Raw genomic sequence first — 26,123 nt, 5'->3', positions numbered from 1 at the left:
CAGAGCACACTAAGGTCCCTGAGTGGGCTGGCAAGTTACGAGATTTGCATAATTTTGCAAACATAATTTATGAAAAATACTATAATAGTATTTTGGTTCTTTATAAGCAGTGTTGCCATGTACAGCCAATAGTCGAACTGATGTAGATAAAATGAGAAAGATAAATAATATTTTCATAAAGATTATGGCACAGGGGAGAAGGATGGTGTTATACGTTATCTGATGAACGGAGGTCATGAGGACTCCTTTATTTATTGTACGATGTTTTTCCATGGCTGGAATTTAGAAAATGCTAAATCATCATGATTCCAGTGGAATCCCTAAGTCAGCTCTGAAGGCCTGGCCCCCGGATTGCACAGGTTATGTCAAGTAGAGAAGCAGACATTTTGTTTTGCTCCATACATGGACTTTTCTCTTTTTCATGTCCAGAATTAACTTGAAGGAAAATGCTCATAATTAGATAACTGGATGTTCCTGATATTGAAAGGAATAATTTTCTAGTCAGAATAAAAGGGAGTAATGGAATGTTTTAGCATATTGGACTTTTGTGGTAGAGACAAAACAAAATGAGAAGAACTTCAGTTTTAAAAGCTACAGGAAAAGAAGCGAGGTGGGGGGAGAGGTAGGAATGAAAAAACGTAAGGAGGAAGCTATTTGATGATTGACAGCAGCATTTACGATGACAGAGAAATGTTGTTTGCCATGGTTAAGTAGTCGAACTTTGATCTTGATAATCTGGTAACGTGGGGGCTTAAAAGAATCACTTAGCAGATTTGGGGTTCTTTTGCCCAGTTTTGGAAGTGGTAATTTTTGAACCAGCATCTCATAAGAATTAGGAGGGGATGTGCCTAGTCCTGCAGTAGATTAAGGTGTCAGGGTGGGTTGGTTCCCCAGGAGAGATCTCCCAGGTCTCAGAGGTGAAGGGGAGAGGGGCCGCGTGAGGCAGGGACTGGGAGGAGTTGGTGGGCTGCAATGGGGATGTAGAGTAAATAAAGTAATTAATGGAAAAAAAAGAATTAGGACTCTTCTGCCCATCTGACATGCACAGCTCAGATCCAGGGCAGGATGAGTGACAGCCCTCTGCTGTGCTGCTGTCCTGTGCCCACTCATTAACATTTCTAGAAAGCTCTGGGGGGTCTTCTAGTGTCCTGACCTTTTGTATGCCCTGCTATGTGATTTCCACTCACGCTAGTGCATTACTCTCTGATAATGTGTCACTCTTGTTTCCAATGAGAAGAGAAGTGGTTCAGTGGACTTGGAAGGTGTGGCTAAGCCTTCCAGATCTCAGTCCCTGTTTGGAGGACAATGAGCTTCAGAGAATTTGGAATTCTAAATACCAGATTATCAGCAGACTTCTTCAATGCAAAGAGAAGTTACTTGCATCTTTATATCTAGCCAAAACTCTTCATATACTTACTATAGACAGTCATGGGGATTTCTTTGAAGGTGCTGCCACGAACGAACTGAAAATAAATGTTTATGTTTAGTAATGCAAAGGGTATTATACACCAAGAACACTGTAATTCTAACTAAAATAATAATAGTTAAGGTGACTCAATAGAAATGCAGTCAGATCAGGGTTCATAAAAACCACCAGGTCTATTGCTAAGAGTTTTAAGATTATAAAATAATTAACCCACTTTTATGTATATATAATATCCTATATTTTTCCAATTTTCAACATTATACCAATGGTATGCTAGTAATACACTATACTAATTTCTAGTCTTTTATATTAACTGTACAATACCTTCTGGACATACTAGTAGTAAAATCTGATAGCATTTCGTACCTTAATTTGGATGTATTTTATCAGTTTGTTCAGTAATTCCAAGAGCTGATCATTTCCAACCGGAATGTCTATGGAGATAAATATTCAGTGAATATGGTAAGAAAAGGAGTGATTAAAAAAAACAAGCTCATTTTGAGCAGTCTTAGTACATCATGTGTTTAATCGTTACAGACCTGCTGGATAGAGGAGTTTGTCCACAACGTGAATGACGCCGTTTGTTGTCATGATGTCAGATTCTTTGGACTTCAACTCATTCACCAAAAGCGTCTCATTGACCTTTCAAAATAAGGGTGATGGTCAGGAGAGACTGTATGAAGGCCATTTATCAACCATAAGTACTTTATAAATTCCTTCTATCAACTTACTCCTTTCACATAGATTTTGCTTCCCTGTGTGGTCTTCAGGATGTTGGTGACTCCGGGTTCAAATCCCTTTCCAATATAAACCCCTGGGGTCAGGTGGTAAAGAATGATGTTTTGGAGAGCATTTTTATCCCCTGCAGGAAAGACAGATATTGGTTTAATAATACGTTGCTTCTCTGATATTTTGATACAAGATCTAAGGAATAAAACATTACACCACCTCGTTTTCCTCTTCTGCTTTTTCATAAGGTCAACAATTTCTCACCGATGCCAATGCTTTATCAAACAACAGTCATTTCAATCAGTTCAAACTATGCCAATTAGTCTTGAAATTATGACAGTCCCCCTTTTATGCCATACAATTGTGTGTTTTCAATAAGTTAGTATGACCGTGAGCAGTTTGTGAATAAATATTAACGAACGGCTCTCCTCACATCTCAAGTAAGATAAAGGAAACCAGAGCCTGTTAAGGAAACCACTTTGTCATTCACTGTCCCTCACTAATCAGAATCTGCCATTCACTGTCACACACCAATCAGAATCTGCCATTCACTGTCATGCACCAATCAGAATCTGCCATTCACTGTCACTCACCAATCAGAATCTCCCTTTCTTCATTAGTCATTCCCTTGAAGGCATCATTGGTTGGTGCAAACAAGGTCCAATCTCCGGGCTGTGTCAGAAGATCTTTCAGATCTGCAGCTTCGAGGAGGCTGAGGAAGATGCTAAGCACAGAGAATAGGCATTGAGCTGGACATGAGAGTTAGATCTAGATTCACTTAACCACGCACAGAGCAGGGTGGAATCCATGTATTATTGAAACAGTGAGAAATCACCTGACACATTTTTATGTAAGTGCAATTTCCCTGTTAAGAAAGATTTATAATGGGAACGCCTGAAATATATAATTTATAGACTTCTCCACCTTTGTTTTTCTTATAAAAACATCAAAGTCATATTTTTTTTATTAACTTGAGTATTTCTTATATACATTTCAAGTGTTATTCCCTTTCCCGGTTTCCGGACAAACATCACCCTCCCCCCTCCCCTTCCTTATGGGTGTTCCCCTCCCAAACCTCCCCCCATTGCCACCCTCCCCGCATAGTCTAGTTCACTGGGGGTTCAGTCTTAGCAGGACCCAGGGCTTCCCCTTCCACTGGTGCTCTTACTAGGATATTCATTGCTACCTATGGGGACAGAGTCCAGGGTCAGTCCATGTATAGTCTCAAAGTCATATTTTAATGTGACACAAACCCTTTGTTTCATTTTATATTTCAGTGACAAGTCTTTTTTATATTACCATTCACACAATTATAAGAAAATTCTCAAAGAGTAAATCAGATTATTAAGTTCTTTTTCCATCTACCAAATCATACTATAGTACCCCATGAACAAATAACATAATACTGGAAATGTGTTAATTTAAAAATATTTGTATGATTTTTTTCAATTTAATTTTTTAATATTTATTTGGAATTACATTAATAACTACTGTACTTACATAATTTTCAACCCTCCATTACTCCTCTAACTCTTCCTGTGTTGCCATCCCCACTCTTAAAATTCATGACCTCCTGTTCTTTGATTACTGTGAAAGACACACACACACACACACACACACACACACACACACAGCTTGATGAGTGCAATTTGCTGTTGCTGATGTGTGCGTGCGTTTAGGACTGGCATTGACTTAGGTATCCTTTTAGAGGCTCCTCACTGGAGGGATCTGATTCTTCCTCTCTCAACGGCCATTAATTGCCTGTAGTTCCCAATCTAAGAATGCTGCCTTGGGAATTCTTTCTCATTCACACTGACTTGTGGCCCATTGTTATCACTGTGACGGCCTTATTTAGGGGACCACATTGATATGATGAATGTGCTTCCCTATCATATATAGGAGGCATTGTTTCACAGTCAACATCCTGGTCTGCCTCTCACAGTCTTTCCTTCATCCTTCCATAATGTGTCTTAGGCATCAGGGTTGTGTTGTGGGTGTATCATTGGAGTTAGCAGTACTAACTCCTGAATACTTTCCTGGGATAGGATATCTCCCGGTGGTGCTCCTTCTCTTGTGCAGGCACAGGTGGTCGACTTACCTGAAGCGCTTATCTTGGCGCAGTTTTTCGTGCAGGGACTTCTCCGCCGGTTGGATGATCTCTCGGAATATGTGAATGGCACCGTTCCTCCCCTGCTTGCTTCCTCTCACCATGCATGAGTTTTCTATGCAGATAGCCTAGCAGTGGGAGGGAAGACCCATGATGCCCCTTGTATGTTTGATGGGTGGTAGCCCTTCCAGGAGGTCACTAGAGTGATGGGGCCTGAGAAGGCAGCTTCTTTCTTTGTAAAATCGTGTACATTTGACCGTGCATTTCTCATCCGGTCCTGCCACTGGTCTGGCCATGTCATGCATCAGGCTTCTGCATTCTGTCAGCAGACTGCAGGCTTTGCATAGAATTCTAGTTCTGTTTCCCCCTTATCATCCTTTTTCATGCTTAGCTATTCTTCGTGTTAATATTAGCTATAAATATTCCAGAATTCAGTGAATCATGTAATATTCACATTGATTAAACTTTCTTGACGGTAAGACCAGTCTTTTACATGTCAAATCCTTAATTTAATTCTACTTTAAAAATTTATATATGATATGCTTTATTTAATATGTGCACATGAATAATTTAATGGATTCAGATGTATAATAAAATGTGTAATAAACTGCATGTATACATTACTGTATTCATATGTATAATTCAATGTGTGTACATGTGTGGTTTAATATATATGCATGTATAATTTAATGTATGTACATGTGTAACTGAGCGTGAAGCTAACTTTCTGATTTATTTGAAATGTGTGCTGTGCCATCATGGAGCCTTAGTATAGAGCCCCACACGCCACTTCCATTTGTAGGAAATGCTTCCTCCACACGAAACCTTATAGCTGCATGGGAATTAAGACAATGTTTCTAGGAAATTTCCTGTAGGAAATACTTTAGGTTCATTTCACAGGATCCAGAAATCTGTATGGGCCTTCACAAATTTATCTTGAAAATCACTCAAAAGAAATTCCATTGCAGAATGTGAATTCCACAATAAAAAAAAAAATCCCTGCATGTTTGACTCAACATAAAATCTACCCTGTATTCAACTGTATTCTACAAGGCAAATGCTTACATTATGGGGAATCTTCTGGAGTGTAAATGAGTATTTCAAAACATAGTTACTTGTTAACCGGAACAAATGCCAGTTATGTGTGATCCACAGCACATTGGTACCCTCTCCTAAGTCTTTCGCCAAGCTGTCTTTATCTCTGATTATATGGACAGTTAATTTTACAATTGCATTTGCATATGTGTGAGGAACATTCACAGTGACAATTCTTTGGCCATCATATGCCGTGTGACATTCAGGCCAGGTAGATAGGTGCTGGATTCCAGTCTGATTCACCTACCGTCCGATACACGAAGACACGGAGTTGTTTGCCTCCAATGGTCTCCAGAATCTGTCCATTGTAGAGATCACTAAGGCCGACTTTTACTTTCAATATGTGATTTTGCAGAATTAGCTTAAGAAGGCGCTGGTCCATGCTCAGAGTGTCATCTGCGAATAAGTTGATTAGGGGGGAACATTATCGCTTACGAACACAAAAGCCTGGATGTCTCTAAGGCCATTCAAGTGTACCCCTCACTCACATCATAAAAGAGTCAGTTAAATGCCAAGGCCAGCAAGGCCATCTGCCAATTCAAACTGACCTATCACCCCAAGCTATGCCCATGAAGTTCTTATTGGGCAAATAATATCTTCATCTACATAGAGACTTTCGTACTTTCATGATAGTCCTTGGCAAAATCTAAACCTTTATAGTAGAGCAATTTTTTTTTCTGACAATTAGGTGTCCATTAGTCACATGGATGAGTCATTTGTAAGTTCATGCTTACTACTGGTTAAGGGATCAAAGCACACAGACTCCAAGATGTGGCATAGTGCCAGAGTATATGCTCAATATTGTTCTGAAGGAGATACTGTATTTCTAGAAGTTCTAATTTCTCTAATCAACAATTTTATATATTACAACTTCGTATTTAAAAACAGTAAAAAGTTTGAGTTTTGTTCACCAACCTTTTCCAACCTCACCATTTACATATCTTCCTGTGAGATAGGTTTTTAGAGCTAGATCTCAGTATATATATCCTAACTATTGTCAGTGAGGAGATGATACAGACACATTTCATGTCATGATCTGATTGATCCTCTCTTGATTTAATACACTTATGACTTGACACCGATATCTTATGGATTGCCAAATCTAATCAATATTTTCTAAAATATCTATTATGTCTTATTGAGAATGATCACAGGGAAGAAGGGAGAAGGGAGTGGAAACAGGACCCAGCACGTACCAGAGAACGCATTGTTCACAGGCGCTAACAGCGTGTACTCTCCATCCGGCTTCAGAGAAGACGCCAACCCTAACTGGGCTACCAGGTCCGTGAAAGTGGTTTGCTGTTTTCCAGCCAGCTCAATAACTTGTTTAGCTGTAAAATAAATCATTTCCATCTCAACAATGTCCTCATTGTTATGATCCCTATCCCAGGGTTCGAAATCAGTGCCTGTCTCCTATCTACTCTTGTAAGCTCTTTACTTGAGTCAACCCGATAAAACATCCCACCACCCTTCCTTAGTATGAAAGTTCTAGTTTGCACATGAGGGGTTTGATTAGTATAAATCATTTCAGAGGGAATATCTCTCTCTCTCTCTCTCTCTCTCTCTCTCTCTCTCTCTCTCTCTCTCTCTTGTCCTAGTGTAGTTTTCTTGAACATTACTCAACTTTCAGCCTGTTCTACACTATGAGTGACAAACCCTTTCTTTTACTGCATATTGACCATCAGTATGTATCTTTGTGTTGCCAAGTAACACACTAGCACATGAAAACCCTTCATAAGTACCAGATGCCGAACCAAGGGCCTACATGGGCTGTGCACGGGCTTTGGAGTCAACACTCAGTGAGCACACAGCAGTTTGCTGTTTGTTCTTCTTTGTGCTACACATTAGCTGTTCATGGACTTGCTCTCCAGGCACCTTAACTGGTAAGGGAAATGGTGGTGGGGCTCACCAGAATCAGGAATGAGGACTTCATCAATCAGGTGGATGACACCATTCTTCGTCACAATGTCTTTCTTGTTCACCATCTTGATTCCGTTAATGGAGATGCTGTCTCCCTCACACCCTATTTCAATAGTGTTTCCTTCCATGGTCTCAAACACCGCTCCTCCTGTGATAGCCTCAGAGCACTGGAGGGTATTCAGGATGTGGTACTTCATGAGAGCTGAGGAAAGACATGGGTAGGAAATCAAACTTCAGTTCAAGGGAAATCACCTAAATTATGCATTTCACTGTAGAACTAAACTCACCAAGGAACTATGACACAGACGTAAGCATTGAGATATTAAAACCTTAATATACATGATCTAGGAAAGTGGGTGTTTTAAATCAATATTTCAATAGAAACAGTTTAGGTTCGTAGAAAAAAAAGGAAAGAGAATATTAACTCTCCAAATTACTCTTTTTGCAACACCAGGAGAAAAAAAAAGAATGAAAAGAGAAAAAGAAAAAGGCTTTAGGCAGTTTATGAAATTACCTGTTAGCTATGACTGTTATAAAATATTCAAACAGAATGTCCATTAACCACTTCCAAAAGACTGTTCATGATTGGTAATATAGTTCTAGAACCTGAGGGCAAGGCAAGCATTTTCCCCAGACAACTCTTAGAAAATGCAGAGAGTTTCATGAAGCATCTGGGGATCTATCTGACCCTTAATGTTATATCGAGACTTACATCTTCAACGTTTGTCAGCTTAATTAGAGCTGAGGGTATAAAATTTGTTAGCACAAGGAAAAGACTATTTGGCTGTTGAAAGGGAGGCTGGAAAGGATCCAAGTACATTTGAGAATCAAAATGATGTCGTGGCTAAAAGAACCATATAGCTTTCTCCGTTTTCTCTAAATTTAGAGTTGGAAGTATTGTATAATATGCATTCCATAGTGAAATCATTCCTAAAATTACTCTCCCACACTACATATTTATTTATTTTGTTTTATAAGTGTGAGCATTTGCTTGAATTATGCTCATGCACCACATGCATGCCTGGTGCCTACAGAAGCTAGAAGAGGTAATCATATTTCCTGGAATTCTGTGGCGTGCTGGGAATTGATTGCAGGTCCTCTGCAGGAGCAGCCCACACTCTTAACTGCTGAGCCAGCCCTCTGGCTTCTTATCAGTCTTTCCTAACATCTGTTACTTATTTCCTTGGAAACAACACAACTGGCTGCAACCTCACAGCTGTTTTAATTAACAGTGATACTCGCCTATTCCTTCATGAAGTTTTCTAGAGCGTCTCACATTAAATGATTTTGGTCTTTCCTACCACAGCTCTCATCATTGACAATGATTGATCTTTTTCCATTGCCTTCAGTCTAGGTCTCAGAAGAATTCCAGGAGAGGAAGACATTTTCTTACCTTCAGAAGCCACTTTGTCTCCCATGATCCTTTCTAGGACTCCTCGTGGGAGTTTCTCGAAAGCCTCATTGGTGGGAGCAAAGAGTGTGAAGTGACCGTCTCTTCCAAGGGACTCCAAAAGGTCAGAAGTGATGGCAGCCGCCTGAAACACAAAGGACTTTCAGAGGGTGCAATGACAAATCCTGAGGAAACTTGTAACACACTTGGGCTAGTGTGTCGGGAGGGAGTTCACAGCTCCACCAGAGACATCTGTTCATGTTAGATGGTTAAAATAATACTTTTTGGCACAACTAATTCAGTTTTTCCAAATTTTCCTCAAACCATTGGTTTAGAGTGGGAAGTCTGCCGGCATTTACGAGTACAGCAAAATCCAACGTGTACAGTCAGTGAGTCAACATGTTCTAAAGATCCCAATCATAGTATAGTCACACAAAAAGTCTTCCTTTACAAATCATGTTCAAATATGTGTCACTATATATGGGATGGTCTCTTCTTTGTGAAATAGAAATGACCGTTTAATTGAATCTATCCGTGTAGTTTGCCAGATTTGTTGAATAGCATTTTTTGACAGTCTACAAATCTCATCAGGGGAGAGAAGGGTTTCAGTGACTCAGAGTATTCTGCCTAGGTTCTTACTCTGAATGATGAAAGCTCATCTTCTGCTTCAATGAAGTCTTGGATGGAGGTGCCAATTTGTGTCAGGACACGGTCGATGACATGGACAACACCATTTGTGGCAATCTGGTTCCCGTGGATTACTCGAGCACAGTTCACAGTGACAACCTGCAGTCATTTGAAAGAAGTCACATCTAGTCATTGACTGCTAAGGCAGTCAGGTCATTTCCACCTTCCCATTTGTACTATTAGGTATGATGTAAGGCACTACATGCCGAGTGCCTATGCTGGTGATCTACTAGGTATAATGTAAGAAATCTGTGTGCTGAGTGCTGATGCTGTGGATTAAGGCTTGAATATTGTCAAAGAGAAGACAGAACTGTCTAGAAGCCCAGTCAATCCAAAGCATGTCTGGAGATCCAAGGCAAATAACCCTCCTCATTTGAGTTATTTATTTTTACTTTTATTCTTCAATATAAACAGATACAAACTATTTCGGATGTAGATCAGAGTATTGTGTAAAGAATTCAAATTAGCTTTGAAATGAATTCTGAGCGAGGAATAAAAATCACCATTGCAAAACAGTCATGAGGTCTATTGAACAATAAATAGTACTGCCTCCTCTCCGGAAGGCTTTCTCCATCTCTGGAAATTTTAATGTTAAAAAAAAACCCTGAAGCCCTGCTGGCAACTTGCCATAGTCTAACTGATATGACAACTCAAAAGAGTGACTAGAGGGCAGTCATCACCCTCTTGATTGTGCCCTTCACTGTCGATAAGAAACTGCTCGATACACATTGCCTCTAACTGCCAATCAGTGTGCCTTTAAGAGGAATCAGTTGGATTGAAATTTTACATGGCCAGGTTTTTTTTTCCTTCTTAATCATAATACAAGCATTGACATCACACTGACATTTAATCCTTGCTGTGAACATCCTATCAAGGGAACAGATAAAAATTAAAAAAAAACCAAACATGACTTAGAAATACAAGTGTTATAAATGAATGAATGAATAAATAAATAAGTCTTCACTAAATTAAACTTACCCCATTGGGATAATGATTGATAAAAAGCCCCAGATTGTTGTACATTGAAGGAATAACCATGCCGTGTTTCAGGTCCTTGGTTAGCATTCTCTTATTAACCATGTGGCTGTGTAAAGCGTTCAGTAACTCAACATTGACATTGTTCTCTAGTCCTCTGCGGATGTCCTAGGAAGAATTAAACAAAAGTCAATTTGATGTGGTCTTATGCACCCTGTTTGTTCTCTCTCCAACCCTTTGAAAATATCTATTTTCATTTGTGTGTGTGTGTGTGTGTGTGTATGTGTGCATGTGCATGAGCACATGTAAGCGTGTACAGGTCTGTGTGCCCCACGTGTATGAGAGTGCCTGGAGATGTTGGTATCTGTTACAAGTGGTCGTGAGCTGCGGATGTGGGTGCTGGGAACCAAACTTGACTCTTTTGCAAACATTCCTAACTGTGGAGTCATCTCTGCAAACCCATCTCTACCCTTTTGTGACCTTCTTTATCAACATTATCAATTGATCATAGAAAACTGACAGAAATAAGAGAATTATATTATTTCACCTGATTGAGGAATTTTGGAATTCCAAGTTGTTAGTGAAGGGTTCCAAATCTGATAGAATGCTTAGAAACTTTTGGGGCCAAATACATTTTAAATATATTTATGAAGAGACAATCTTTATGTAGGTCCCTAACCAGGCTTGTGACATCATCAGACACACTATGACAAGTAAGTTGTGATGTCAGGTACTCAATATGCTATTATATTTGCATACAACACACGAGAGTTTTTGTGTTTTCTATGCTGGTTTTTCTGGAGGCAGTGTCTCATCGTGTAGCCCAGCCTGGTCTTAAACTCACAGCAATGTTCCTGACTCAGCTTCATGAATGCTAGAATTAATTACCAACACCCTTGGCTAACACTTGAGATTTATCAAGGATTTTATACTTATTCCTAAACTAGTCTAAGCGTTGGTCATCCTATACCTTCCTGGGGGCTGTGTTTCACGTCTTTCTGTACTCGGTGCTACAGTGTATACAAAGACAAACAAGGAGAACGTCACGGTGCTGGCATGCCTCAGTAGATAAAGTCCAGAGAGGAGGAGGACGGAAGGACGTACGCTTTAAAGGGTCCAATGAGGAATGCAGCTATTTTTACTAGAGTGGTTTGGAGGTACATGTAAGGGAGCAGATAAGACTAAAATGGGTAGGACTAGTGTGATGTCGTTCTGGATCCTAATACAGAGTGGCTGGCTGTTGGGTGAGCGACTCATATCCGTTCCATTACTGTGTGTTTTTCTGTTTCTCAGTAATGTATTATGAAAGGTCCAATGCTGTGAAAATGAAGTTAAACCAGCAATAACACTGAAGAGTGTGTGGGGCTGGGACTCTGTGATAGGGCATGGCTTTAGAAAGTTATTTAGAAAATTATTCAGAAATGATAGCACAAGGAGGATTTCCACAGATGAACATGGTAGTAGACTGACTAGCTAATTTTTAAGAAACTGAGATGGGGGAGCCAGGGCCACTCACTGTGTTTAAGTCTGAATGTTGGTATGGATTCTTCCTATTATGGGGGAATGGGTTGAAGGAAAGCAATTATTTATAGATATAAGAAATGCTTTATATTTCCAGTATCCCTCATTTATGTAGCCATATCATATGTGGAAGAAATATTACTGGGAAGATTAGAATCACAGGGCTTTCTCGGGAAATCCCACAGTTTTCAAATCCCACAGATTTCATAGCTGCACACACTAAGGCAAGAGCCAAAGTTGTCAAGGAGTAGGCAAAGGGCAGGCTGCAGTTCAGGGAGGAAACATCTAACTTTTATCACTGGTGTAAGGATGCTCAGGTGTGATCTGAAGGAGCCCCAAGGGGCTGAGATGCAGAAAAGACAGGGGTCTACGAATCAGCATTAACACAGCAGAGCTACAGGACACTGCTTGTGAAGCTGCATTGAGCCACCCTAGAAATTGTGAGTTCATCTCCACATGAGCAGAATGTAGAAACCCACTTCTCTACTAGTTATATAAAACTGGAAATTAAGGAATCTTTTATGACTTAGTCTGTCATGAATTAGACTGTTCATAAAATCAAATATTGTTTATAAACACCTGGTTTAAATATCCATGCACATTTACTATTCTGACAATCTTGGAACAGCAATCTATGTGGCATGCAGTCAGTGCCACATAAATAAGTATAAACTATTTATGACAGCTTCTCATCCGATGCAACTGTAGCTATGCTATTTATAAACAATAATAAAATACAACTATGTAATATAGCTCCTAATAGATTTTTAAATATAGATGGGCACTTTAACTTACCTTTCTAATAGATAGGTTATCTGAAATTGCTTGTGTTTTCTTACATCAAAGAAGAAGACAAGAGGACAGGAATAAAATACACTACTGTTACTATTACTGCTGCTACTACTACTACTAAATATTCTTTCAGCTCATTCACCTTCCCATTAAGGAGATTGGAGATTGTTTCCTGGGAAGTTACACTATGACAAGGTGAAAACATGTCACTGTCCCAATGGCTCATTTTTAAATACTTTGAAGTGTACAATAGAGGATTATTAAATGTTCTTAGGTTATATATAAGTTGGTCAATTAAAATGAAAATGGCAGTGTCACACAGTCAGTATATCAGGAAATGAAAAGGCTGAATTACGGAATCCAGGTTGTCCCAAGCTTCGTTACTCGGCGCGAAGTATGTGTAGGACCCTTTTCCTTCAATCTCTTCCCTGAGCTTCGAGACATCAGAATAGTGTTGAGTGGTCGTGGCTCCCACGATGCCCAGCGTGCCATAAACATGGTCAATGGGCATCACTGAAATAGCCGGAAACAAGCAAGTGCTTAGAGGCTGCACAATCATTCAAACCTTACCTATTCCCCAAAGTATTGAACTGGTCAATTTAAGCTATAAAATCCCAGGAATCACCCGCTTTACACAAATGTGCATTTTGAGCATTAAGTCACGAAGTACCACTCACACCAGGATTTCTTGTGTTCTGATATTAAGAAAGTGAGTTTTAAAATTTCAAACGGAAGTAACATTTACTAAATCCTGCCACATCACTAATGGTTTAGTCAGGACTTTTTGAGAATATAACTATTTAAGGATATTTAAGGAAAATGTATCGACTATTTTTAGAAGATTCTTCTGGAACCTTCTGGTGCCAACCCGAAGAGATAGAGCTAGCACTCGGCAGGCAGCCTGATTTTCTGACCCCGTTGATTTGAAAATTAGTGTCATATGGAAATAGTCATAAAGTAAATGACTAGCTTAGTGAATTCCCTGAGACAACTATTAAACTAAATCATAAAGTCTCCCCCCCCAAAAAAAAACCCAGACCAATAAGGTTAAATTTAATAAGGTTTCATGGCAAAGTCCATGCCTAGATTGAACAAAACACATCCTAGAGCAAACAGAGCTCAACAGTTTCCATGGGAGAAAGCCTGTAAAACATCACCTCATCTCGACAGCATTGACCAAGCATTGGGTCTCAGCAGGTGAGGAACTCGATAGTCTCTCAGCTGTGTAGTGTGCCAGGGACTGTTTATGGTCTGGTGTTCATGATGGTCAGTGCTTTGGAGTTTATGTGCAATTCAAGGCCCGGGGGACCCTTCTATTGAGGAATGGGAGCCTGGGGAAGGGTGCCGATTGACATTTGATACCCAGAGGAATGAAAAGCAACTTCTCATATTGGCACAATTATGGGCAACCACATTTCAGAGTGAGGGCCATTACAAACTCATAGCTGGTCAGCTAGAGATGTTGCCTTTGTAAGTAGATGTCATGCTTCTAAACGAGCTCAAAAAGGGACTTTCAAGGAAGACGATCCGAGCTAATCCCAATTAGCTTCACGTTAGTGTCTAGCACCATTAGCTTCCAGTGCATGAGAAGAGTGGCCTAATGTCACCATGTGATTAACACAAAAACATGGGGAATTTGCTTAGGCTTATAAGTGTTCCAAGAATGTGTGTATGCGCGAACACACACACACACACACACACACACACACACACACACACACACGCACACACCTGTACGCTCATGCACATGCGCACACCCTCACATTCATGCACGCACACACTGTTGGCCTGTGGAATTCGTTCCTCACAGAGGAGAAGCTCCCACGTATAATCCAGAAATGTAGATTTTACCTGCTGGGCAGCCTTTCATCCCTTCCATTCTCATATAGCCGGGGCAGCATTCATATAGCACAGTGCTGCACAGAGAGGGGAAATCTCAGTATTAAAAGAGAGACCTGCAAACAATGTGCTCTTACGTAAAACGAACAGTGTTCATTATTCCTACGATGTGCTAAGACTGTGGAAGCCAGCTTTTGTCTCTGCCCTTCGGATACCAGGTATTTATGCAAGTTTGATTTTTCTCTGTAGCCTCCAGGGAGTGGAGGAAAAGTCCTGGATCTCGATACTGAAGGATGGAGTTCGTTGAACATTTTCTCTGGGCACTAGACATATGCTCTTAAACAAGGTACTTGATATGGCAGAATTCAGTCTTCCAAACAGGGTAATAAGGGAAGAGCTGTGACAATATCAAAATACAAATAGTTGTGAATACTAAAAGAATGTTTTTGGGATAACCATGTTAGCTCTAAGTACCAGCAAAATGCTCATTATTTTGTTAAGGTGTATGCTACCTTGAAACAATAGAAATACATTAACCACCCTACTGTATGAAATCCTATCTCATGTAAGATTGTTAGTATGAATTATACAAGAAAAAAAGATTTCTTCAGCATTTTCATGTGTATACATGTATACTTTGATCAATTTTACTCATTTTTACCCTCTTCTGCTTAATTTCATTTTCCCCCATGAGATAGTGTCTCCTGAGACCAGACTGGCCCTGAGCGCCATATGAAGTTGAGGATGACCTTGAACTTCTGACTCTCTACGCTGAAAGCCAGCATAGTGATTTTGTGTGGTGTTGGGGATCGAACCCAGGGTTTTGTGCAGTTGAGGAAAGAAGTTAACCAGGTAAGCTGCTTTTATAACTAAGATACACAGTTACTTTAAAAAATTACCAGTATTTATTATTGATTTATCAGTTATGACTATCAATTTAATTGTGCTATATGAATTTGAATTTTCCTATCTTATTTTAACTTTGTTTGTAGTTTTAAGAGTTGTCTGAACCTGAAACAAGGGAACTGTATGTGACCCTGATGCAAATCTTGATTTGCCCCCTTGTGACAATTATACTTCTACAGATCTCCACAGGAATAAGTAGACTATGTAGATGTTAATTGAATGTTCTTGTGAATTTGATTTATGCACATCATAAACAAAATGAGATATGTCTATAGTGAGAGGCAGATCGCTGGGATGAAAACAGGACACTGTCATTATGAGGCAAATGTCTAAACCAAACACTGATACAATCTGATAATGAGCTCTGAAGCGGAAAAGTCATACTGCAGAAGAGGAGCTTGTAGAACAGTGGCCTGAAATCTCATCTGCTAAGTGGACAATGTGTTTATCTGTGGAAAGGTTTCAAATACAACAAAACTGTTTTGGTTTTGTTCCCAGAAAGCATGGATGCTACACACAAATCCATTTTCCTATATGGCCAGGAAGTCAAATAGAGCAAGAAGAAGGCAGAATAATTGCTCTGCCTGCTTGGAGAATGGGGAATTTGTCCTCACTATCTGAGTAGTAAAAAATGTCATAGGAAGCCAACTGAAGATGTAACGTGCACCAACAGGGAGCCTGCACACTGCTCTGTGGAAGGTTTTCTACATACCGTAGACAGTACCTTAAAGCTTAAGCCTAGGGATACTAATGCTTTCTTGAGACCTGGCCTGTTTCTAGTAAACACCCAATGTAGAAGCCTATTTGAAAAACTGAATGACACAGAAGACGTTGTTGGCAACTTGGGCAGAAGGGAGTGGAAAGCGAGCCAGGCTTCCTCCCTGTCAGTGCCATTGGTTTCTTTGCTTAGTTGAGATTAGCATTTACACTTGTCTCAGCGAAGAGATGTAAATGTGATCTGACGTGGAAGCCACTGAAGGAAATTTTGCTAAGGGGACATTGTTAAAGTTTTGGTAAAATGTCTGGCTAGAAGCATAACTTTTGTTTAATGGAAGACAAGAGACTCGACTGGTTGTGTGACAACTTTGGCATCTCTAATATAATTATATTGTGAAGACAAGATGTCTTTAACTTCCAGAAAGAACAGGAAAATTCTTTCCTTAAATGCACAACATGGGAAGGTCACTGACTTCCCAAAGTTAAATAGCTCTTTGTTGAGTGTGTGTTCCAATAGCACATGGATTAAAAACTGTCTGTCTGTCTGTCTGTCTGTCTGTCCACCTGCCCACCCACCCGTCTGTCTGTCTATCTATCTATCTATCTATCTATCTATCTATCTATCTATCTATCTATCTATCTATGCATCTATCAATATATCTATGCATTTGTTTAATTTTGTTAGGGTGTTTCACTTTGGAGCTCAAGGTAACCTAGAGAAGTTGGGGCAGTCTCCTTACTTCAGCTTCTTTGGAGGGTACCTGAAGCTCACCATGGTGTATTAAGTGGATATTCAGATTCTTCGGTCCTCAAAGCTACCTTATAGAGGCTACAGTTCAGGTTGAGGGCAGCGAGGGGCCCTTCCATGATTTTCATTGCTGGGATGACATGGGAGCCCTTTCTGATTTACTGAGCTACCCTGTCTTTGAGACAGCCCCCTCATAAAATGATGGATTGGATAAGTCATTCTTAACCTTTATAAATTCAGGGTTTTTAACTTTCCTACCAATAACTATAGTATAATAAATTAATAAAATGTCTACTACATAGGCAATAATGTTTTCCAGCTTTGAGTTGATCAGTGAAATATACAGCAAAGCCATAGGGGTGAAGTGGAGTCTTTATCATGATGTCTAAATGACCAGAGAAGCATTGATTTGGGCCTTTACAAATGAATATTTCAGATCAATTTGTTCTCCTTGATTGTGTGTGTGTGTGTGTGTGTGTGTGTGTGTGTGTGTGTGTGTGTGTGTGTGAGAAGAGGGTCCAGTGAATAGAGACCACATTTTTCACATGGATTCAGGACGTACCACACCAGGCCTGCTTTGGCTTGTCCAGCTTATGGACTTAGAGAGAAATCGACTCTTCTAACTGGTGTTGAGAGGGAGCTTCTCTGCCTGTGTATGAACCTCTCTTTAAAAGCACAGGAGTTTGGACAGTCTCTTCAGACTGGGGCATGTGTCCAAGAAAAGGCGAGTACCGTCCTGTAGGATCTTCAAACCATCAACAGAGAAAAGGGTGAGACTCACGTTTTCTTCCCGCAGATAGCACCTTGATACCAGTTCTTACAGGAGCTGAAGTATTTCTTTTTGGTGCCCAGAATCTGCTGGAGGGCACAGACATTTGGGCTGGAGACAGAGGGGAGGGGAAAGAGTTAATTGCTGAGGTTCTTGCCTTTTCCCAGTTACAGGTCAGGTGGCTGAGAGAGATGTTTGGATGGAGTCCTGACATTCTAAGACGGGATTTTAACTTTGTACAAAGCCAACTCCTGCCCCAGTTCTACTGAGTTACTAGAAAAAGCAGAAGTCTAAGGGAGATAGCGAGAGGAGGGAGAAGAGGGGGAAAGGGAGGGGGTATAGGAGGAAGGAGAGGATGTAGGGAGAGGAGGGGTGAGGAGGAGGGAAAGGGAAGGGAGAAGAAGGGGATGTAGGAAAGGCCACTGTATGTTTGAGACTAATATCAGTATTTCAAAAAGTTAACCTAGCAGAAATATTTAAACAGAATTAGACTTAACAGACAAACTACTGTTAAAGTGGAAAAAAACCCATTGTTTTAAAACTAAGCATGTATTCATTTGGAGGATGGGCAGCTTTAGGATTTTTCTGAAGCCCGGGAGATTAATGGCAAAGGACACAGGTCTTACTTCACACTCTGCTGTGTGGTTCCCTAGGGGCTTGCAGAAGTAGATTAGTGTTCAAAGGAACTTTTGAACAATGCCTTTACACAAAGGAAATTTGATTCTTTAAAGAGAACAAATAAGAGTATCCTTCTCTATTGCAATTTTAAGCTTGCTTTCTCTTAAAAGGATGGAAATTCTACTCCACTGTTAAGAAGACTGCTCTGAGAACTCAGAAAATGAAAACCCCCCCAAGGCTTAGGGAGAAATGCCAAGAGTCCCATGCAAACAGTGCAGATGTTCGCTTGAGTTACTAAGATGCTTCTAATAACCTTTTAAAATCCTACATTTATCTGAAAAGATAAAAAAAAAAACATTTCAAGGAATCCAGAGAAGCAGCTATTCAGCCCAGAGTTTAATTTTCATATACAAAACAAAGGAAATTTGCACCGATATCCCGAGAGACATCTCAAAGCCTTTGACATGATACCATCAGAGAGCAGACACTTTGATTTTGAAAACCATACTCTGCAGTCATGGAGAGAAATAAAAACCCAAGTAAACAGAATTACTAAGGATTACCCAACTGTATTTTGTTAATTACATTAAAATTAATAATCCACATCAAGTAATAATACTTGCTATGTTGATAGCAATACTTATGAATTTAAGGCACATATATGCCATAGTAACTATCTATCTCTGTCTATATATGTCTATTTACAGAATATTCAGAATTGTTCCTTTTCCTATTACCTTGCAGTAAGAAGAACTACAGCTACCCTGTGCATTTACAAGGAACTTCTACATATTTCTAGAACAAGCTAAGTGGAATAAGCCAAAAGGAAACAAGCCAGGGACTTACCCCTGATCCCGACCCCTGATGCGGCTGTGAGCTAGGACCTTGTCATAGTAACTGTTGGCATTTGCGGGGTCAACGTCACACAGGAACAGCAGCAGCAGAGCAGATAAGGGCAGGAGAGGAACCATCTTCAGCCCTGAGCTCCGTCCAGGAAGAGATCTGGCCTGTGTTCTAGAGAGCTGAATTTATAGAGCTCTGGGCTGTGGGAGGGAGCATGGCTGTGGGAGGGGGCGCTGGGCCAACCTGAAACTTGCAACTGCCTTGCAGAAGCACCAGCAGCCCTGTGCTGTCTCCTGGGTTCTGAGCAGTCTGAACTCTTCCCTCTATTTGTTTTTAATCATAGTGTGGCCGTTTTTTCACTTCTATAGGTTTACCCTGTGAAAACAGCTGTATCTGAGTTCAGGGACCTCTCCCCCATGTGCCTCTGCCACTCTCTGTGTCTCCGAGCTCAGTGACTTTCTTAGTTTGATCTTATCACACTTAAATCGTCCCACAACAGAACACTGAGGTTATTTTTCGACAGAGAAGAAATCACAAAGGGAATTTAACACAAATCCTGGATAGATTTACAATGCATACAAAGTACAATTTCCACAGCTAATGTGGAGGCACATGTTTCTTGAAGTCCTGTGAAACTTGGGTCCTGACTTTCCAACTCTTAATGAGTATAGAGAGTTAAGTTACAAAGACCTGCTTTGGGAGAATTTCTCTAACTTTTCACACACACACACACACACACACACACACACACACACACACACACACACAATTTTCCTTTTTATTGCTTTTCATCTCCCACACACTGCATACTCTGATAAGACCTGGAAACAGGTATTACTAATCTAGAAGTAATGTGGCAATTAAATGCATATTAAGAAACAGGGCTGCTGCCAAGAATATTCTTCTGATTTTTAAAAGAACAACTGCACTCTCTCGGTGTTGAATTTCAGCATCCCCAGCTGAGGGAAGACACAGATTTTTTAGGTCTTCACACATGTGGAGAATCCTTTGGATGAAGAAACTTCAATGATTAGAAAGTTCAGAAGGCAGGGAATGGGAACAGCCATCTGTCTCTGAATGCACAGATTTTAAAGCATCCCTAGAGAGGGGGGAGGGTGTTTCTGTGCTGTGCCGTGAAGTCCCCCCTCTGTTTTGAGCATCCGTAGTGTTTTCTCACTGACAAGGCAAAGACACCATGGCTGGATTCTTTATGTTTTACAGTTGGAAAAGTTTAAGGGGGAGGCCAGAGAGAGTTCCTTATCTGGAGAGATGTGTGAGCTTTCTGTGGGAACTGCCTTTCAGTGTTAAAATAATCCTGCAGCCAACAGCTAATTTATTAAGTACACAGTTTGAAGATGAGTCAGAAGCCTCTGTCACTTCTGAAATTTTGGTATTAAAGGATTGAGAATATACCGAATTATCTCTGGGGAACGGGGAGAGAAGATATCATGGAAAGTAAACTATGTTCTTTCCAGGGTACTTGTGTGACAGAGACACTAATCTCTTATTTATATTTATCTAAATGAAGCCATTCTTACTTTAACTGTCTTTTCTCTTGTTTGCTTTATAAATAGCTTTTGCTACTCTTAGGTTGTACAAATGGTGGGCTGTCGGTAACTGCTCAATGAAAGGGCAGTCCTATCTTATGCATATAAGGTCTATCTGATATCAATCAACTGGCTGTTAGAATGTTCGGGGAACATCATTTATTGACGAGGTTACTGTGCTATTCTGACAAGCAACATGTATTTACCATTTTGCACAAGGCAAAGCGTATTCTCATATGACAGAAAGGCATTCTGAAGCCCCCTTTTATAGTTTCCAATAATAGAAATCTGAAATCTTTCTACTCCAAGCATCATGTTTGAGACTTACCAAACTCCCATGGAAGTCAACTCATGCCAAACCTTCAAAATTATTAACTAATGGGGGTCAATAATGACATCAGGGAGGGTCTTTCAAACAAGAGCCAGAGACACAGAGACCACCCGTAATCCAGAGAAGAGCAGAGATTTTAGGTAAAGATGGAGAAATCAGGATACTTGAAGAGACAGAGGCCAGGTGAGAAGAGAGATACTGCACGGTAATTGTTGGGAGAAAGTCCAAAGCTAGAGAGAGGCTCTGAGCCAGTTTGGGAACGGCTGAGAAAAGGAAGGCTAAGAAGGGAATCTTAGCCCAAGTTGTAGAAGAGAGTGGGAAAAAAATCCACAAAAGGGCACACTCTCTTCCGGGGCTCTCATCAAAAGTTGCTCTCCATACAGGGCCCTTTCTCTTCTGCTCTGTGAAACTATCCTGACCCTACTAACCCTTGCACTTTTTCTACCAGTTGGGAAGATGACGGAAATCATGAAAATTAAGTCCGACTTTCCAGGGCTGCAAAGTCTGACCCAGAGATGTAAGTCATTAAGGAAAAAGAAATGGTTCATTATGTAACTCAAAAGAGAGAGTGTGACTGGGAGACAGGGCCGTCTGTCTCTAGGCATGGGATGCTGATTTATAGGCAGTTCTCTGTTATCGAGCCCCCAGAGACCACGAGGTCACTGCACTGCCTGCCACACTTACTCACCACTGTGAAACCAACCTCAAACTCCCGCAGTCCCCGGGACTCCTCACGGACTATGTGCTTCGTAAGCCTGTGCACACAAGCCTTAAGCAGTATGCCCTTGGTCTTGATTGTGTCATGAATCTTAATACGCTTCTATGTTAATATGTGGTTCATGAGTTGTCATGGCACATGAGCTCAAAAGTCGTTTACATATAGATCACATAACACAAACCCACTCTTACAGCCCAGTCAAGCCTTGAGGGTAACCCTGTACCTTCTTAGGAAAAGTTCTCCTCCAAACCTCCACACCTGGTCCATGGAGACTACAAGCCTTCTCTAGTCCTGCAAATGGAAATTCTAGGCAAGACTCGGAGATCTTTAGTTTCTTTGACTGAGGCTGCTTTTTAAAAAAGATTATTAGATTGAAAGACTTTAAACCAAGAATCATGTATTGGTTTTCCATCTTTAAGACAATGTGTATAAATGAAATAAAACAGAGTATCATCAGCCAACCTTAAAGAGGTCAAGGAGGCAAGCTATAGGCTTAGAAATTCAGACTGACACATTATAAAGGTTACTTATGGGAAGTGGGGCTTCTGAAGCCTTCTGCTCAGTATGGTATTTTCTTGGCTTTTTCTGTGTCACCAACACAGTCTGTGGTGACACAGGAAAGACAATGGAGCAATACTCAGGGAAAGGTGGGGTTCACTGCACACCAGAGTAAGAACCATGATCTCTTAGCTGTTAACCATGACAGATGCAGGGCAGAAGCCTGTGGGGTAATGGAGGGTAGGGTGGTGCTTTCTCCCCCTCCTTGGACTCTGCCTTCAAAAGCCTTCTTTGCAGCGGATCAATTCCTCTATTGAATAGTCAGCCACCGAAGCTTCCCCCTCACTGAACTGAGTGCATTCGCACATTTAAAACAGAATGAATTTTGCATTAGTGCTATCTACTTTGTATTTCTCTGGAGACATCTAGTGGAGAAAGTACGGTATACAGAGGTGTTTAGAAACACTGGTAATGTCTCTTACATTTTGATTAAACTGGTGAATTGAAATTCATAGAAAACAATTTCAAAATGCCAACCAAGTAGGAATTAATAATCTCGTGCAAGAAATCTCTCCAGGCTCATGCAGAAGGGACTGATGAGTGATGTCAAATCTGGATGAAGAGTAACGGTGTGGGAAATGGCTGGAAATAGATCGACTTGCTTTCTGAGTGGGTTTTTTTTCCTCCACTGACTGACACATGAAAAGAAAGCATGACTATGTGATACACATGTGTGTGCCTATGCATGGAAGCCAAAGGCGGACACTGTACGTCTTCCTCTCTTTCCACCTTATTTTATTCTTTAAGAATTTCTCAAAATATCTGTGGTGCATTTTGGTCATATACCCTACTGTCTTCTAACTCTTCCCAGACTCCCCTATGCCTGCTCTCAACTTCATGTTCTACTGTTTATTCATCTATCTATCTATCTATCTATCTATCTATCTATCTATCTATCTTTCTATCTTTCTATCTATCTATCTATCTATCTATCTATCTATCTATCTATCTTTCTATCTATCTATCTATCTATCTATCTATCTATCTATCTATCTATCATCTATCTATCTATCTTTCTATCTATCTATCTATCTATCTATCTATCTATCTATCTTTCTATCTTTCTATCTTTCTGTCTGTCTATCTATCTATCTCTCTATCTATCTATCTATCTATCTTTCTTTCTTTCTTTCTTTCTTTCTTTCTTTCTTTCTATCTATCTTTCTGTCTGTCTATCTATCCATCTATCTATCTATCTATCTATCTATCTATCTATCTATCTATCTATCTAAAAACCATCGAGTCCCAAGTTAGTGCTAAGTGTACACGTGTGTGACCATCCCCTGGAGCATGGTCAGCAATTGCCCCCATGAGCACATCTTGCCAAGCCAGTCATTAGTGTAGCTCATAGGGTCCATCCCTGGGTAAACCTTTTGGTGGCTTCTCTCCCCCAGCAGCCTACATGAGGTTCCCATATGAGGTTCCAAAAGCCTATATTGTTCGGGGTGGGCGGAACCCCTGACCAGCAACTTGAAGGGATGTATCCCACATCTGCTGTTGGGCTTTTTGTTTGGTGAGCTGTGACTTCTGAGAGAAGCCTGCATGTTAACTGCACTCCTCCCCACCCTCTCTCTATGTATGTATGTGTGCATGTAAACATATATATGTGTGTATAATATTATGACGCTTACACAATAGTCTATACTATATACAGACAATAGTCTAACATACATGTATGTATACATATATGCACATGCACACACTTATACAATAGTAGGTGTCTATATGGTTTTTCAGACATCGTTTGTATTGTTTATTTTTTTCAAGCCCTTTTCTATTCCCCATCCTTTGAACCTATTTGCTCATTATTCTCTTTCCCCCTTTTAATATTTGCTTCTTTTTTTCTAGCATCCCCCAGCCATGGACCCTTTCTAGTTTCCTGACTTCTACAGGTATTTTCAGTTAAACACAAAGAAGCTAAAGAAGCAAAGCTAGGGTGCACACAGGAGAGAGAAATTCGGTGTTAGTCTTTCTGGCTCTGGGCTACTTTGTTCAGTATAATTATTTCTAGTTTCACCTATCTTAGTTTCCAGGGGTTGGGGATTTCTCCCTGAGCCCAGAGCACTTTGCTTAGCTATTCTGGACACCAGCAGGTTCTGTGAACGCTGTGCTAGCATTATAGATGTGTGCTACCATGCCAAGCTATTTACATTGTACTGGAGCTCAAAGTCAGGTTCTCACACTTAGAAGACAACTTACACTTTACCAACTGAACTTCTTTCCAGGCCCCACCTAGTGTTTTATTAAACAGACAATTCCGACATTGCTTGTTTCCCACTTTCACATTCCTTGCCCTCTTTGGCACTCTTGATATTGTCTACATCAAGCCTTCTGTATTCAAAGACAAGAGACTGATCATCTGCTCCCTTCCAGAGGCTTCTGGTATTTCTCCAGCCAGGTACTAAGATAGAGAAAGAAGGGTTGCTATAATAAAATGAAATTACTAGAACAGTGCTCTCTGGCACCCTTAGCCTGCTCAAATCTAGATCAGAATTAAGACAAACCCACAGTGGTTATCATTCCTCTTCCCTTGGGAGCTTTTTCTCTCACAAAGTTATGTTCTAGGGTCCCATCTCACACTTCTGTACACATGCTTTTTCTCTGTTTATCTGTTCAAAATTAATGCCAATCATATATTTGTGACACCTACCACACGTGTATATGTAACACATAGTTCCAAGATAGAAAAATGTGTGATTTTAAGCTGCCCGAATCTGGATTTTTGTGTTTAACACCACAATCTCCACTCCCATTCATTTTCCTATGAATTACATAATTTTGGTTTTCTTCATGCTTAAACTTTCACTTTTTATATTCCCAAGTCCCATGATTTATTTATCCGTCTTTATACTTATTTAAATACGATATCTCCTAGTACTAGGGACAATTTAACTTCTTTCTCTACCTCTTTTATTTCTTCCTCACAGACTATTGATCTAAGACAGAGCATTATATTGAGGCATGCTGTGATGAATGTAGATCTTGTTATAGATCTGTCAGAGGTCTCAGATCCATAGTTCATATTCTAAGCCTCTCCCCCTCCATATCCCCTCCATCTCCATCTCCATCTATCTCTATCTTTCTGATTAGTTCAGCTAGGGATTTGCTCACCCTGTTCTGTCTTTCACACACTCACCTTTGCCTCATTCCTCCTTCTGTTCCTCATTAGTTAGGCTGTAGTTCACTCATTTCTATCTTTTCTCTTGGAATCTTACCCTGTTGGCTGTTTCTGAGGTTGGTTTGCTCTGTTCTTCCTATGAATTTCAAGAGATATGTGAATTTAAATCATTTCACACCTTTTTGATTTTTTTTTTAACAAGCATTCAACACATATAGCTCGCAAGCTCAACACTGCCTTTGTTGGGTCCCAAGGGTTCGGGGAGGTTCCATTTATAGTCTCATTTGACTCCAAAACCATTTTTTCTCCTCCTTTGTTCCTTCAGTGACCCGCAGGTCAGTCAAGGGCACATTGTTCAGATCCATGGACTTATAGAGCATCTCATATTTCTTCAGTTATTTCTTTATGTTCATTCCACTTTCATCCGACAAACCGTAAGGTTTTTGTTTTGTTTTGCTTGTTACTAATGGCACAAAGTATTTTAGAGATGGCTCCATAGGTTTCCAAGAAGCCCATCTGTTTTTGGTGTTTGATGGGATACACTCTGGTCCAGTTTAACTCTGAAATTTCACTGTTGGTTTCTGTTGGGGGGATTTATATGCAGATGAGAGTGGATACTAAAGTCACACAAAACTATTATCGTCGACCTTTTTGCCCTTTTATGTCCTGTAGTAATTCTTTCGTGAAGCTGGGTGACCAATTTCAGAATGGGGAGGGATGTTCAGTGGGATCCTGTATCTTTTCTTTCTTGTCTTTTCAACTACTGTTG

The 26,123-nt window shown here is 40.2% G+C and overlaps 1 protein-coding gene across 4 annotated transcripts in view; it reads right to left on the bottom strand.

The window, feature by feature from the left end:
* Postn (periostin) overlaps window positions 1-19,515 on the bottom strand; it is a 31,531-nt gene extending 12,016 nt beyond the window's left edge. The window contains exons 1-16 of one of the 4 annotated variants that reach the window (XM_006232335.5): window positions 19,086-19,515; window positions 17,634-17,732; window positions 14,494-14,558; window positions 12,998-13,155; window positions 10,333-10,497; window positions 9,307-9,453; window positions 8,671-8,812; window positions 7,267-7,479; window positions 6,554-6,688; window positions 5,605-5,753; window positions 4,254-4,390; window positions 2,749-2,879; window positions 2,158-2,288; window positions 1,966-2,068; window positions 1,793-1,860; window positions 1,418-1,463 (exon numbers count right to left, since the gene is read on the bottom strand). In XM_006232335.5, the coding sequence (XP_006232397.1) occupies window positions 1,418-1,463; window positions 1,793-1,860; window positions 1,966-2,068; window positions 2,158-2,288; window positions 2,749-2,879; window positions 4,254-4,390; window positions 5,605-5,753; window positions 6,554-6,688; window positions 7,267-7,479; window positions 8,671-8,812; window positions 9,307-9,453; window positions 10,333-10,497; window positions 12,998-13,155; window positions 14,494-14,558; window positions 17,634-17,732; window positions 19,086-19,210 (2,014 nt within the window). In that variant the 5' untranslated portion in view covers window positions 19,211-19,515. The remainder of the gene's footprint in view (window positions 1-1,417; window positions 1,464-1,792; window positions 1,861-1,965; window positions 2,069-2,157; window positions 2,289-2,748; window positions 2,880-4,253; window positions 4,391-5,604; window positions 5,754-6,553; window positions 6,689-7,266; window positions 7,480-8,670; window positions 8,813-9,306; window positions 9,454-10,332; window positions 10,498-12,997; window positions 13,156-14,493; window positions 14,559-17,633; window positions 17,733-19,085) is intronic. The other 3 variants (XM_006232337.5, XM_006232336.5, NM_001108550.1) reach the window with 3 other exon arrangements.
* Window positions 19,516-26,123: the final 6,608 nt, after the last annotated feature.

This window comes from Rattus norvegicus, chromosome 2 (genome assembly GCF_036323735.1).
Source record: "Rattus norvegicus strain BN/NHsdMcwi chromosome 2, GRCr8, whole genome shotgun sequence".
Classification (NCBI taxonomy): domain Eukaryota; kingdom Metazoa; phylum Chordata; class Mammalia; order Rodentia; family Muridae; genus Rattus; species Rattus norvegicus.
This window is presented reverse-complemented; position numbering and strand designations above follow the sequence as displayed.